The sequence below is a fragment of the Hyperolius riggenbachi genome, chromosome 9 (assembly GCF_040937935.1).
Source record: "Hyperolius riggenbachi isolate aHypRig1 chromosome 9, aHypRig1.pri, whole genome shotgun sequence".
Classification (NCBI taxonomy): Eukaryota; Metazoa; Chordata; class Amphibia; order Anura; family Hyperoliidae; genus Hyperolius; species Hyperolius riggenbachi.
Window position 1 is genome coordinate 34,750,767 of NC_090654.1, and position 15,836 is coordinate 34,766,602.

The 15,836-nt window shown below is 45.8% G+C and overlaps 1 protein-coding gene across 2 annotated transcripts in view; it reads left to right on the top strand.

The window, feature by feature from the left end:
* The window catches only part of CGN (cingulin), a 131,188-nt gene extending 119,466 nt beyond the window's left edge, over positions 1-11,722 (top strand). For both annotated transcript variants that reach the window (XM_068252454.1, XM_068252455.1), the window contains 3 exons: positions 884-992; positions 3,725-3,888; positions 8,027-11,722. In XM_068252454.1, coding sequence (XP_068108555.1) covers positions 884-992; positions 3,725-3,888; positions 8,027-8,156 — 403 coding nt within the window. In that variant the 3' untranslated portion in view covers positions 8,157-11,722. The remainder of the gene's footprint in view (positions 1-883; positions 993-3,724; positions 3,889-8,026) is intronic.
* Positions 11,723-15,836: the final 4,114 nt, after the last annotated feature.

The following is a 15,836-nucleotide window of genomic DNA, read 5'->3' on the forward strand; positions in this document are numbered from 1 at the left end:
GTGCTTCATTTTTACAATAATTATGTATAAATGATTTAGTCAGTGTTTGCCCATTTTAAAATCTTTTAAATCCATGATTTACATTCTGACATTTATTACATGGTGACATTTTTACTGCTGGCAAGTGATGTAGCTGCTGCATGCTTTTTTGGCAGTTGGAAACCACTGTAAACAGCTATTTCCCACAATGCAACAAGGTTCACAGACAGGAAACTGCCAGGAGTACCATAGTCCTCAGAGTTTCTTGTGGGAGGGGTTTCACCACAATATCAGTCATACAGCGCCCCCGATGGTCTGTTTGTGAAAAGGAATAGATTTCTCATGTAAAAGGGAGTATCAGCTACTGATTGGGATAAAGTTCAATTCTTGGTCGGAGTTTCTCTTTAAGGTGGCCGGCCATACACTGGTCAGTCTGACCAACAGAGCGATCTGTCTCCGAACATTATCAGATCAGTGGCATATAGCTGCTTGAATCCCTCCACACACACTACACATAGATTTTCAGTTGAAATATATAAATTTGTGTACGCCTGCCAGGTCTCCCAGTCTAAATAATAATAATAATAATATGATAAACGTATGGACACCTTTAAATCCTTACAGTGGGTTTGCTGGGGGTATGTCTCCCAGCTTGTTAGGAAGGGGAGGGGTGACCATTTATTGTTGTCTATACCATGTCAGCTATATTGAAGGACCCTGTGGTCTGAAACGTGTTGGCTGTTAGTGGATGTTGTCGCCTGTTGGCCCCCGCTATCTGCTAAGGATTTGTCAGTTATTGCAGTGGCTGGGATCATACAGAGCATAGACAGAAATGGGCTATACATGATTCTGGATTCCTACTGTATTACCTCTGTTAATGCCTCTTTCACCTTCCATCCATAAGGGAGAGGAACACACTACTGTCCACCAATCGCAAGCTAGAAAGGAAGATAAAGGAGCTCAACATCCAATTAGAGGATGAGAGGCTGCAGGTCAATGACCAAAAAGACCAGGTGAGGGCGCCCTCTTCTGTGGCTCCTGTTACTGTGTTGCAGAGACTGATGGGAATGGATCGGTCATATTTGTACAGCACTTTGTAATCTGTCAGAGCTATATAAATGTAATATAATAATAGTGTGTGACTTTGGTGAGGACATTAGAGTGTAAGCTCCTCTGGTGCAGACTGATAGGAATGGATCGCTCATATTTGTACAGCGCTGTGGAATATGTCAGAGCTATATAAATGTATAATAATAATAGTGCGACTGTGGTGAGGACATTAGAGTGTAAGCTCCTCTGGTGTAAGCTCTACTATATAGTCTTCTCTACTAACTACTTCTCCTCTGGTGCAGAGACTGATGGGAATGGATCAGTGATCTCTGTACAGTGCTGTGAAATATGTCAGAGCTAAATAAATGTATAATAATATTAGTGTATGACTGTGGGGAGGACATTAGAGTGTAAGCTCTTCTGGTGCAGAGACTGATGGGAATGGATCGGTGATCTCTGACTGTAGTGCTGTGAAATATGTCAGAGCTAAATAAATGTATAATAATAGAATATGACTACGGAGAGGACATTAGAGTGTAAGCTCCTCTGGTGCAGAGACTGATGGGAATGGATCAGTGATCTCTGTACAGTGCTGTGAAATATGTCAGAGCTCTATAAATGAATAATAATATTAGTGTATGACTGTGGGGAGGACATTAGAGTGTAAGCTCCTCTGGTGCTGAAACTGATGGGAATGGATCGGTGATCTCTGTACAGTGCTGTGAAATATGTCAGAGCTATATAAATGAATAATAATATTAGTGTATGACTGTGGGGAGGACATTAGAGTGTAAGCTCCTCTGGTGCAGAGACTGTTGGGAATGGATCGGTGATCTCTGACTGTAGTGCTGTGAAATATGTCAGAGCTAAATAAATGTATAATAATAGAATATGACTACGGAGAGGACATTAGAGTGTAAGCTCCTCTGGTGCAGAGACTGATGGGAATGGATCAGTGATCTCTGCACAGCGCTGTGAAATATGTCAGAGCTATATAAATGAATAATAATATTAGTGTATGACTGTGGGGAGGACATTAGAGTGTAAGCTCCTCTGGTGCAAAGACTGATGGGAATGGATCAGTGATCTCTGTACAGCGCTGTGAAATATGTCAGAGCTATATAAATGAATAATAATAATAATAGTGTGTGACTGTGGGGAGGACATTAGAGTGTAAGCTCCTCTGGTGCAGAGACTAATGGGAATAGATCGGTGATCTCTGTACAGCGCTGTGAAATATGTCAGAGCTCTATAAATGAATAATAATATTAGTGTATGACTGTGGGGAGGACATTAGAGTGTAAGCTCCTCTGGTGCAGAGACTGATGGGAATGGATCGGTGATCTCTGTACAGCGCTGTGAAATATGTCAGAGCTCTATAAATGAATAATAATATTAGTGTATGACTGTGGGGAGGACATTAGAGTGTAAGCTCCTCTGGTGCAAAGACTGATGGGAATGGATCAGTGATCTCTGTACAGCGCTGTGAAATATGTCAGAGCTATATAAATGAATAATAATAATAATAGTGTGTGACTGTGGGGAGGACATTAGAGTGTAAGCTCCTCTGGTGCAGAGACTGATGGGAATAGATCGGTGATCTCTGTACAGCGCTGTAAAATATGTCAGAGCTCTATAAATGAATAATAATATTAGTGTATGACTGTGGGGAGGACATTAGAGTGTAAGCTCCTCTGGTGCAGAGACTGATGGGAATGGATCGGTGATCTCTGTACAGCGCTGTGAAATATGTCAGAGCTCTATAAATGAATAATAATATTAGTGTATGACTGTGGGGAGGACATTAGAGTGTAAGCTCCTCTGGTGCAGAGACTGATGGGAATGGATCGGTGATCTCTGACTGTACAGTGCTGTGAAATATGTCAGAGCTAAATAAATGTATAATAATAGAATATGACTACGGAGAGGACATTAGAGTGTAAGCTCCTCTGGTGCTGAGACTGATGGGAATGGATCAGTGATCTCTGCACAGTACTATAGAGTATTGCAGAACTCCATAAATATATAACAGTATAGAGTGTAAGCTCCGTGTGGTGCAGAGACTGATGGGAATGAATGAGTGATGTCTGCACAGGATCATGGAATAAGTCAGAGCTATATAATAAAAAGTGCAAAATAATGCAAGTGAACCCGAGGAGAGAGTTGTATGGAGGCTGCCATATTTATTTCTTTGCAAGCAATACCAGTTACCTGGCAACCCTGCTGACCCTTGGCCTCTAATACTTTCAGCCCCTGATCAAGCATGTGCAGATCAGTGTGTCTGACAATATTGTAAGAACTGACAACATTAGCTGCATGCTTGTTTCTGGTGTGATTCAGACATTACTGCAGCCAAATAGATCAGCAGGGCTGCCAGGCAACTGGTATTGTTTAAAATGCAACAAATATGGCAGCCTCCATATACCTCTCACCTCAGGTTCACTTTAAAAAGAGCCTGATGCCTTTTTACATACCTGTGTGAAAAGCCTCAGGGTGAAGCTGCCATTTGCTGGCTCTGGATCTAGGGCATGGATACTAAACCTGCTCTGATTCTCTTTGAGTGGCGTCACTGCCCATAAAATGTCTGCTTCCATCTGAAGCTTTGCGCTCAGGCTTTGGTTTGGGTGAAAGGCTTGTATGCGGATGCTGCTGGGTGTCCTCTTGCAGTAATGAGCCTCTCATTCTCTGGTCACAGCTCAACCTGCGGGTGAAGGCCCTGAAGAGGCAGGTGGATGAGGCTGAGGAGGAGATCGAGCGCATGGAGGGGCTGCGGAAGAAAGCTGCCCGGGAAGTGGAGGAGCAAATGGAGATTAATGAGCAGCTACAGGCCCGACTCAAAGCCATGGAGAAAGAGAACCGGTAATTTTTTATTTCTTTGGGGAAAATCACTTTTCTGAACAGGCTAAACCATACTATTAAAGTGGTCTTCTGTGTATGGACTTTTGCATAGCTGATACAGTACATACAATGCTACCAACCTCTTCATTTCTTTATCTGTCCGATGCCCTCCTCCTCCCCCCATCCCGACCCCAGCGCATGCAGAGTACTTGGCAGCAATCAGGTTTGCTATGCAAGCTCCATCAATTTAACTGCAGGAAGTGACATCAGAGGTCACAGTGCTGGGAAATGATTGGAGCTTCCATTGAGAGCATTTGGGGCACAGTGTAGCACCATCCATTGCTGTGTGCTTTGCATAGGCGTTCTCGGGATGCCAGCACCAATCTAATCCCACAACTACCTCTGGCTGACTTTAATCCCAACCACTATCGCTATTTAATCTTGTGATACAGAAATGGCCATGGCTACCAAGGTATTGTGTGCTGTAGAGCTGGGAGAGGCCAAACTTTGAAATTGCGTAGGGCTGAGGCACCCCTAATGCGAACTTTCATTCCAGCGCAGGAGACTTGGGCGCAGCAATGAGTAACTTTGGCGCGATCAGAAGACGGAGCTGAAGTTACTTTAAAACACTATAATTCGGCCTCCAGCAATTGCTGAAAGCCAAATTATATAATTCCCCACTATCCGTGGCGGCCTGGAGGGGGAATACAGGATCTTCTAAAAAAAATTAGCTTATTGTGATAAAGTTCATTATTTTCTGTAATGTACTGATAAACATTAGACTTTCATATATTTTAGATTCAAATACACACAACTGAAGTAGTTCAAGCCTTTTATTGGTTTAATATTGATGATTTTGGCATACAGCTCATGAAAACCCAAAATTCCTATCTCAAAAAATTAGCATATTTTATCCGACCAATAAAAGAAAAGTGTTTTTAAAACAAAAAAAGTCAACCTTTAAATAATTATGTTCAGTTATGCACTCAATACTTGGTCGGGAATCCTTTTGCAGAAATGACTGCTTCAATGCGGCGTGGCATGGAGGCAATCAGCCTGTGGCACTGCTCAGGTGTTATGGAGCCCCAGGATGCTTTGATAGCGGCCTTAAGCTCATCCAGAGTGTTGGGTCTTGCGTCTCTCAACTTTCTCTTCACAATATCCCACAGATTCTCTAGGGGGTTCAGGTCAGGAGAGTTGGCAGGCCAGTTGAGCACAGTAATACTATGGTCAGTAAACCATTTACCAGTGGTTTTGGCACTGTGAGCAGGTGCCAGGTCGTGCTGGAAAATGAAATCCTCATCTCCATAAAGCTTTTCAGCAGATGGAAGCATGAAGTGATCCAAAATCTCCTGATAGCTAGCTGCATTGACCTTGCCCTTGATAAAACACAGTGGACCAACACCAGCAGCTGACATGGCACCCCAGACCATCACTGACTGTGGGTACTTGACACTGGACTTCAGGCATTTTGGTATTTTCCTCTCCCCAGTCTTCCTCCAGACTCTGGCACCTTGATTTCCGAATGACATGTAAGAGTTGCTTTCATCTGAAAAAAGTACTTTGGACCACCGAGCAACAGTCCAGTGCTGCTTCTCTGTAGCTCAGGTCAGGCGCTTCTGCCGCTGTTTCTGGTTCAAAAGTAGGTTCATGCTTCCATCTGCTGAAAAGCTTTATGGAAATGAAGATTTCATTTTTCAGCACGACCTGGCACCTACTCACAGTGCCAAAACCACTGGTAAATGGTTAACTGACCATGGTATTACTGTGCTCAATTGGCCTGCCAACTCTCCTGACCTGAACCCCATAGAGAATCTGTGGGATATTGTGAAGAGAAAGTTGAGAGACGCAAGACCCAACACTCTGGATGAGCTTAAAGAGAATCTGTATTGTTAAAATCACACAAAAGTAAACATACCAGTGCGTTAGGGGACATCTCCTATTACCCTCTGTCACAATTTCGCCGCTCCCCGCCGCATTAAAAGTGGTTAAAAAGAGTTTTTAAAAGTTTGTTTATAAACAAACAAAATGGCCACCAAAACAGGAAGTAGGTTGATGTACAGTATGTCCACACATAGAAAATATATCCATACACAAGCAGGCTGTATACAGCCTTCCTTTTGAATCTCAATAGATCATTTGTGTGTTTCTTTCCCCCTGCATCTCTCATGCACTGAAGTTTCAGGCTGCTCTTTTCTTCCTGCAAACAGCTTTGCCCTTGTCTGTAATTCCTCACTATGTGAAAGCCCAGCCAGCTCAGAGGACGATTTATCCAGCTTGTAAAAGATAAGAGAGAAGAGAGAAGCTGCTCTAATCCTAAATAACACACAGGCAGTGTGCATAGAGGGGCCTGGAGGGCGGAGTTCATAGCAGAACCACAACACTGAAGAACTTGGCAGCCTTCCAGACACAGGCTGACAAGTCTGACAAGAGAGAGATAAGTTTATTTATTACAGAGACTGTGATAGTACAAAGTGCTGCAGTTAGCCAGAACACATTAGAATAGCTTTTGGAACTTGTAGGATGATAAAAAACAGGATGCAATTTTTGTTACGGAGTCTCTTTAAGGCCGCTATCGAAGCATCCTGGGCCTCCATAACACCTGAGCAGTGCCATAGGCTGATTGCCTCCATGCCACGCCGCATTGAAGCAGTCATTTCTGCAAAAGGATTCCCGACCAAGTATTGAGTGCATAACTGAACATAATTTGAAGGTTGACTTTGTTTTAAAAACACTTTTCTTTTATTGGTCGGATGAAATATGCTAATTTTTTGAGATAGGAAATTTGGGTTTTCATGAGCTGTATGCCAAAATCATCAATGTTAAAACAATTAAAGGCTTGAACTACTTCAGTTGTGTGTATTTGAATCTAAAATATATGAAAGTCTAATGTTTATCAGTACATTACAGAAAATAATGAACTTTATCACAATATGCTAATTTTTTGAGAAGATCCTGTAGTATTTAATACGGCCGGGACTTGTGCAGCAGCAGGATCAGCCATATACCGGTTGTATCCTGCGCCCAAGTCTCCTGCGCTGATTCCTCTCGCACGCCTCCTAATGTGATAAAACTCTTAAAATCAATAAAAAGGTAAGTAAACAAGCTTACCTCAAGGTGGCGCTAAAAAGATGTTTATTATTTCTCAGGTTATACTTGCTTTATTAGGTATCGAAAATAGTACTAAGAATTGGCACATAGGCACTCCTGAGCCAATCACTAAGACTATTTTCAGAAAAGTAGTGACCTGATGAAGCAGGTATAACCTAAGACATGCGGTGTCGTTTGTATCTAATAAGTATATTTTTGAGCCACTCTGAGGTAAGTTTGTTTCCTTACCCTTTTCTTGTTTTTAAATAGTCTTATCACATTATGGGCACCTTCTCCCTATGTGGTTTCATAAGTCCTTCATTAGATTAGTTCCGGCAGTTTAGAGTAGTTCTCACACACTTCTTACACATTTCTTTTCCTGGAGAGCAACCCAAATCCAAAACCATCTGAGTGAAGATTGGCTTCTTCACACCCGATAACTGTGATTGCTGGATCAGCAACCTGGGTTTGCGAGTACCCTTCTTGAAATACTCATATATATATATATTGACATACTACACCAGGGGTGTCCAAACTTTTTAGGCCAAGGGCCATATCGTCGTTCTCGAGAGTGCTAACTAGCAAAATTAAACACAATTTTTGCTGATTGCCGCTGAGTACACTATGCCTGAGAAATGTTGTCAAATAAAACCTTTCCATAGAATTACCCCATATACCATGTCCCCTTTAGTATGCAGTCATAGTGCTGCTGGCATAGTAGCAGCTGCTAATTAGTGGCTGATACTGCTATAGTGGTGGCTGATAACCTATAGGTGAGCAAAGGGGAAGGCAGAGCGGTGATACAAGGTGGCCCCTGCATGTGGCACCTCAGCTATGGCCTGCGGGCCACATTAAGTTAACTACTGTAGAGAACTTCAGGGGCCACCAGAAAAGGCTTGGCCGGCCATATTTGGCCCCCAGACCAGACTTTGGACATGCCTGGTCTACACTATATGGGGCTCTCGTGTTGTCTGTCGACATCCTTCAGTGCCTCACCTTTCCAAACTTTGAAAATAGTTTTTCCTTCCCCCTCCTGCTTAAATAACTGTATATTTTCTGTTTTCCTCAGCAATCGCAAGCCAACCCGCCCTGCAGCAGATGACGACTTCAGTTCGGACGGTGAATTTGATGCCCCGTATGACCCCAGTTCTATTACATCTCTGCTGACGGAGAGTAACCTGCAGACCAGCGCATGCTGACCGCCTTGCTACAAACACAACACTATGGCTTTATCCTATGACATGACTGTTATTGGCGTATCAGAATGGGGCTTAGCGCCACACCCAAGCTCTCACCCACATCCCATTGCTGATGTACACTTTATTATCCTGGGCTTCCTTCATCTTCCAGAACTATCTGCAGAGGAGGGTTCACCCTGAATGTAAATATGTTCTGCTGCCGGGCAACGCAAAGATGGCCTCCGCTCTGGAGTATTCAACCTCTGCAGCCTCCGCTGTAGCAACAGGCAACACAAAGATGGCCTCCGCTCTATTCTGTCTCCGCTCCGGAGTATTCAACGTCTGCAGTGTCCGCTGTAGCAACAGGAGCACAAGAGGCGAATGTAGCTTGCTGTGCCTTTTCAGGCGGTTTTCTTCCACTTCCCACAAGGGTCCGGATCTCCCGCCGATGCCACCATCGAATAGATTGGGCCCAGCCTTGCTGCGTTACGCCGTGTGTGGCCTTCTGATGTATATACGGTGCTAGCGCCACCTGCCCAGCCTGATCCATCAGTGCCTCGATAATGCTTGTATTACCTCACCCCACCACCGCCTGCAAGTAGAGACCGCTAGAGCCTCAAATCTCACACGCTGTCTTCATTCCCATCCGTGTAAATCTGTACGCCGTGCTGAGGAAGCAGCTGCCACCTCGGCCCGTACTCCATGTTTTCTGATATTGCACGTTTGTAACTGTTTATTACTGAATTATATGACTGTATATTTTGTAATTGGGGAACAAATGGAAATGGGGTGTTCGGGAGGGGTGGATGCTGTCCTATGGACTTTCGTTTCCAGCACTTGGATGCACATCTGTATCGTATTGTGAAATCTGGTCAGGAGTCTAAACCGATTTTTTTTTTTCCTCCATTGCTTGTCCAAAATTAAAATTGTTTAGGAAGATATCTGGTAAAGATGGATTTTAAAGCAGACCTGAACTCACATACAGGGTTCATTTCTTTACGTTTTCCTTCTGTCCTGTGCGACAGTTCAGGTCCACTTTAAAGTACCTCTGAACTGGGGCCAAAGAAATGACTAAAGCCCGTGGTGGGCTAGATTATCTTTGGAGAAGTAAGTATGCTGCTTGTTGTCCTCGGGGAGCTCCCTATCCTGGTCGCCGGTGGTCTTCATATTCAACAGGTCCAAAACGCCCAAGCACAAAAAAAAACAAGTGCAGCTTAAAATGCACACCTGCGTACTTCAGAATAGCTCTCCACTGCTCTGAGGAACTTCTGGGTGGTATGGGAGCTCCAGGCAATGGGGGGGACCCCGAGGACAATGAGCAGCCGCAGCACACGTCCACAAAGTGGAATTTAGCCCACCGAGGGCCTCATTTAATAGATTTTACCCCAGTTTAGAAGGACTTTAATTATCATGTTTGGTGAACTTGTAGATGGACCAGGCAGGACATGCCCTCCATTCAGCATCTGTGCTCTTAGTGGTTACTGGGAATCCATTTGAAAAAAAAAACAAAAAACAAACGGTTGAAGAGCACAAGCTCAGCTAAGATGATCTCCGATGACACCAACCTCCCACTTCTTACTTGGTATTTTATTATTAAGGAACTCTGAATACCTCCAGTTTACTGTAACATCATGTCCACATTTAAACCAGATGATTGAGTCACACCAGCCCCACACTGTATCATTTATATGTAACCAAATAAGGGCGTTGACTGGTCTGCAGTTGTCGGGTGTTTGTCATCTGGGGTGGTTGATCGAGGTTTCCCAATGCTGCATGTAACGTCCTACAGACTCTTCTTCTGCTGATCCTCTGCAATAGACATGCAGGGAAACGCCATGCTAATGCAGTTGAGATGTGGTTGAAAGTCATTTGCATAGAGTTCAGGGTTTCCCTCTAAAACACCTCTCAATCACTTTATTCAGTTGATTAAGGCAGTTCAGAAGTGGTAACCATGACGCTTCTCAACTGTTAAACTTGGCCTTACTCCGGGGGTCACATGACAGCTTTGGCCCCCTCTGGCGCTGGTGGAGGGTATCACTAGCTTTTGACCTCACAGGCCCCTGTAGAGCCAGGGGCAGAGACCTCACGGATCCCTGCAGAGCCAGAGACCTCACGGATCCCTGCAGAGCCAGAGACCTCACGGATCCCTGCAGAGCCAGAGACCTCACGGATCCCTGCAGAGCCAGAGACCTCACGGATCCCTGCAGAGCCAGAGACCTCACGGATCCCTGCAGAGCCAGAGACCTCACGGATCCCTGCAGAGCCAGAGACCTCACGGATCCCTGCAGAGCCAGAGACCTCACGGATCCCTGCAGAGCCAGAGACCTCACGGATCCCTGCAGAGCCAGAGACCTCACGGATCCCTGCAGAGCCAGAGACCTCACGGATCCCTGCAGAGCCAGAGACCTCACGGATCCCTGCAGAGCCAGAGACCTCACGGATCCCTGCAGAGCCAGAGACCTCACGGATCCCTGCAGAGCCAGAGACCTCACGGATCCCTGCAGAGCCAGAGACCTCACGGATCCCTGCAGAGCCAGAGACCTCACGGATCCCTGCAGAGCCAGGGGCAGAGACCTAATCATGGACCCCTGCAGAGCCACGGGCAGAGACCTCAAGAACCCCTGCAGAGCCAGGGGCAGAGACCTCAAGAACCCCTGCAGAGCCAGGGGCAGAGACCTCATCATGGACCCCTGCAGAGCCAGAGACCTCAAGAACCCCTGCAGAGCCATCACCGATCCCTGCAGAGCCAGGGGCAGAGACCTCATAGACCCCTGCAGAGACGGGGGAAAAACCTCATGGACCCCTGCAATGCCATGGGTGGAGGCCTCACGGACCCCTGCAGATCTAGGGGCAGAGACATCACAGACCCTTGCAGAGCCAGGCGTGGACACCTCACGGACCCCTGCAGAGCCATGAGAGGAGGCTAGCTTTGCTGTAGATGTTTACAGAGAACCAGTTTCAGGTCTGGAAGGGAGAGCAGGAATGGTCACACCCTACTAAAGAACTAAAAACAAGGAACTGTAAAAATAAATACAAAATTATATTAATATAAAAACTCAGTAAATTGGGGGTGGGGGGACATCCAAAGAGCTTAGGTATAAAAAAGGAACTCCATCCAAAGCTTGGATGGCCTGGGGAAGGGTTTGAATCTTTCATGTTCTGCTGCTCTTTTGGGGGAACTACTGGGTGACCCTTTTAAACATGGCGACCACCTGGACTTTTCTGGGGTCACTTCAAAGCTCCCAAGATCCTGCCAAAATATGGATCTGTTCTGTATTTTTCTCTCAACCAAAATGTATGAAATATATTATAAATGAAATATATTATAGAGAAACCTATTGTCTGAAATTTCAGATGCCTCAGAGTGGGAGGGGTCCCGACATGTCGCACATCACTCAGGAATTGTACCCGAGTCCCAGCTGTGTGTCGTACGCCGCTCTGAGTGCCCGTTTATTGGGTGTTTGTGTGAAGGAACTGAACTGTCTCGTCTGCTGAATAAGAATGATTTGTATATCGGGATCTGTGATTTTGTATCTGATCTGCGAGTTTGTTTCTCTGACTCCTTAATAAAAACTGACTTGATTTTGTACGCTGTCTGCTGATGTTTTCACTCCTCCAAGTTTCAGGGTTGGCTGGGTTAGGGTGGTTTCCTAGAGAGGTGAAGTGCGCTGGTTCAGTTTCCCTTCATCACCTCCTCCAAAATGAATGAGAGGCCAGCTGCTGCAGATTGCCATCTGCTGGTGGTGGTCATACATGATACAATCTGATTGTGCAATCTTTCTGAAATATTACCAGATCTATGCCAACCAATAGAGATATGGTGATGGTGGATAAACGTATAGTGTAAAATCCCAAGGTGAAAATAAACTGATGAGATAAGCAGTTGTATCTATCCTCCTACTCCCCAAAATGAAATTTTTAGAGTCCCCCAAGTTATATTTTCTGTATGTCGGCTAAAAGAAAAGTTGCTTTAACCTCCTTAGCGGTAACCCCGTGCTGGACACGGGGTAAGCCGCCGGAGGGTGCCGCTCAGGCCCTGCTGGGCCGATTTTACAGCATTTTTTTTTTTTGCTACACGCAGCTAGCACTTTGCTAGCTGCGTGTGCATAACGATCGCCGCCGCCACCTGCCGATTCGCTGCGCCGGCCCCCACGAGACCCCTGCGCTGCCTGGCCAATCAGTGCCAGGCAGCGCTGAGGGGTGGATCGGGACACCCGCTGACGTCAGGACGTCGATGACGTCCGTGACGTCATCGCGATCGTCGCTCTGGCGACGGGGAAGCCCATACAGGGTAAAAGCGCCGGCGGCGATCGGAGGGGTGGGAGGGATAGCGAAGGGAGGGGGGAAGCATGTAGCTAGCACTAGGCTAGCTACATGCTTTTAAAAAATTTTTTTAAAAGTGCTGTGCTGCCCCCTGGCGGATTTATTGTACCGCCACGGGGGTTAATGTTGTATTGTCTCATTTGACAGACACAGTCTTTTGTTGTCCCAGAAACTATAATAATTGAATTATTGACCCCTTTTTATCTACTCCCTGCTCTCAGAAGTTGTTCTCTGCCAGGAAAGAGTTTTATGGCTGTGAATCCTTATCGGTGAGGGTTGCTATATACTGACTGGAGAGAAACTGTCACTAGTATACCTGCTCTTTCAGGCAGAAAAAGAAAAGCAACACAGCCTAGTTTTTTGCATGCTTGGCACTGTACATACACATCTATCTTGTGTCACACGTCACCTCTGGTATCCTTAAGGCTAATTTCACACCAGGACGTTGCGTTAGAGGGGGCGTTAAGGTCGCATAACGTCCCCCTAACGCAACGCCTGGTGGTGCTGGATCTGGACGTCAGAGTGAGCCGCGTTGTGCAGCTCACTCTGGCGTCAGTGATGCCGTGATGCGCACTCTTGTGCGCATGCGGCATCACGTGGTCCCGCCGGCCAATCGCCGCACAGAGCGGCTGCTCCAGGAAGTAAACACTGCACGTCATAACGTGCAGTGCATATTAATTAGCCATGTGCCTGGCCGCTCTCCGCTCCTCCCCAACATTTCTGAGCATGTGCAAGCAGTCTAACGCGGCTCAGCCGCGTCCAAAGTACTGCATGCAGTACGTTGTCTTGTGACGCAGCGTTACAATGTAACGCAACGTCCGCACTGTGAACAGCCCCATTGATTTTTCATTACTCTGCGGTGGGCTGCGGTACAGGCTGCTCTAACGTGCGCCTGTAACGTCCCACTGTGAAACCAGCCTTAAAGAGACTCTGTAACAAATTGTTTATCTTTATTTCTTCTATGCTATAAGTTCCTATGTCTTTTCTAATGTGGTCTGGCTTACTGCAGCTTTTCCTAATTGCACAGTAGCTGTGTTATCTCTGTTATATGATCTAATCTTCTCTCTATAGTCGGCACAGTCAGGCTGAGGCAGTCAGACTGGAATGTGCAGGGCTGCTTGTGATTAGCTAGAAGCTGTACACACCCCCTGCAGGCTCTGTGTGACTAACACACTCTGCTTAGCTGAGCCTATTAGAAGCTGGTTAGTTTGTTTGTAAACACTGCCTAAAACTGGCAATTACAAGCCAGGTTTGCAGCAGAGAATGGCAGAAACAGCACAGAGGGGACCAGGAGCACATAATGAATAGAATGGTATGCTTTTTATTGGAAGAATTTCAGAGTACAGATTCTCTTTAAAGAGACTCCGTAACAAAAATTGCATCCTGTTTTTTATCATCCTACAAGTTCAAAACGCTATTCTAATGTGTTCTGGCTTACTGCAGCACTTTATACTATCACTGTCTCTGTAATAAATCAATGTATCTTTCCCCTGTCAGACTTGTCGGCCTGTGTCTGGAAGGCTGCCAAGTTCTTCAGTGTTGTGGTTCTGCTATGAACTCCACCTTCCAGGCCCCTCTATGCACACTGCCTGTGTGTTATTTAGGATTAGAGCAGCTTCTCTCTTCTCTCTTATCTTTTACAAGCTGGATAAATCGTCCTCTGAGCTGGCTGGGCTTCCACATACTGAAGAATTACAGACAAGGGCAAAGCTGTTTGCAGGAAGAAACGAGCAGCCTGAAACTTGCAGTGCATGAGAACAGGGGGAAAGAAACACACAAATGATCTCTTGAGATTCAAAAGGAAGGCTGTATGCAGCCTGCTTGTGTATGGATGTATTTTCTATGTGTGGACATACTGTACATCAACCTACTTCCTGTTTTGGTGGCCATTTTGTTTGTTTATAAACAAACTTTTTAAAACTGTTTTTAACCACTTTTAATGCGGCGAGGAGCGGCGAAATTGTGACAGAGGGTAATAGGAGATGTCCCCTAATGCACTGGTATGTTTACTTTTGTGCGATTTTAACAATACAGATTCTCTTTAAGGTGAGCAGTTTAAACTGGATCCTTTGGGAAGGCAGCCAATGGAGAGATTAGCAGAGAGCGGCTGCCTCAGAGGAGCAGGAGGAGGTGGATGAGGCAGACAGCAGAGTTCAGTAGGGACTGGAGAGATGCCAGTCTGGTTTTTGCTAGACTGCAGAGTGTTACAGTAGTCAAGACGCGATATGATTAAAGCATTTTAGTAGCCTCCTGTGAAAGAAAGATTATAAAAAAATAAATGAAGAATTCAGATGGAGGCAGGGCCTCCCATGCAGTGGGTGTGGCAGGTGTGCAGACCTGCACTATCAGGAGGCCACAGATCTCACTACTAGAGATGCGAAGTTCGGATCTTTTAAATGATCCGGATGATTCGAATTGGATCATTGAAAAGATCCGGATCTTTGATCCGAATCTCGGATCATTTTACAAGGGAAGCATTCGGGGGTGAAATGACTAGCAGGACAGGAGAAGGGGAGGGGGGTGGACACACAGAGAAGGGGAGAAGATGGACAGAGGGCAGGGAGTGGACAGAGAAGGGAGGAGGGGCGAGCAGAGAGCAGAAATGTTTGTTTGCACACAATACCCACAATGCTGCAATCATATGCTTTACATATATTTCACCTATATGTTCATTTGTATACTCCCATTCCCCAAAGCATTCCCAGAAGTGAAGTGCAGCTGTATAGAGCAGTGCATGAGGATCATATTGCACAGCAATCACAGTGCCTGCCCTGTCCTAGCCCAGCATGCTGCCTGTAACGTTACTGAGCTGTGCCAAAAGTTTCCAATTTGTTCACTGTGCACAACTACGGAACAGACAGCCTATAATGAGCAGCACATTTCAGCCAGTATGTGTGCTCTACACATATCTGGCAGTGGCACCGATGTCCCCCCTCTCTCTCTCATCTACCTGTCTCCCTGCAAGGCTGCCTCCCCTCCAACAGAGCGATCCCTCTCTGCTCTGCTTCCAGGACCCCGCTGCCCGCTGAGAGGGGGCGTGTCGCTCCTGGCCCCGCCCCCTTTGTGATCCGAATCACTCATTTTGATGATTCGGATGATTCGACTCACAAAATAGATTCGGATCAAAGATCCGAATCGTTCATGATCCGGACAACACTACTCACTACTGAGGTAACAGAGATAGATGTTCCCATTGTGTGGAATATCTCTCCACCATCCCACAAGCTTTGAGCTATCACTTCTGAGTGTGGCGACCCTTTGAAGGAAAACTACAGACCGTGGTAAGTGAGGACATGGTTCAGCACAGGAACGATTTTTACGCATTGCTGCTTCATAACTTCACAACTGTATCCATCTATCAGATTGTGTCTGTATCAG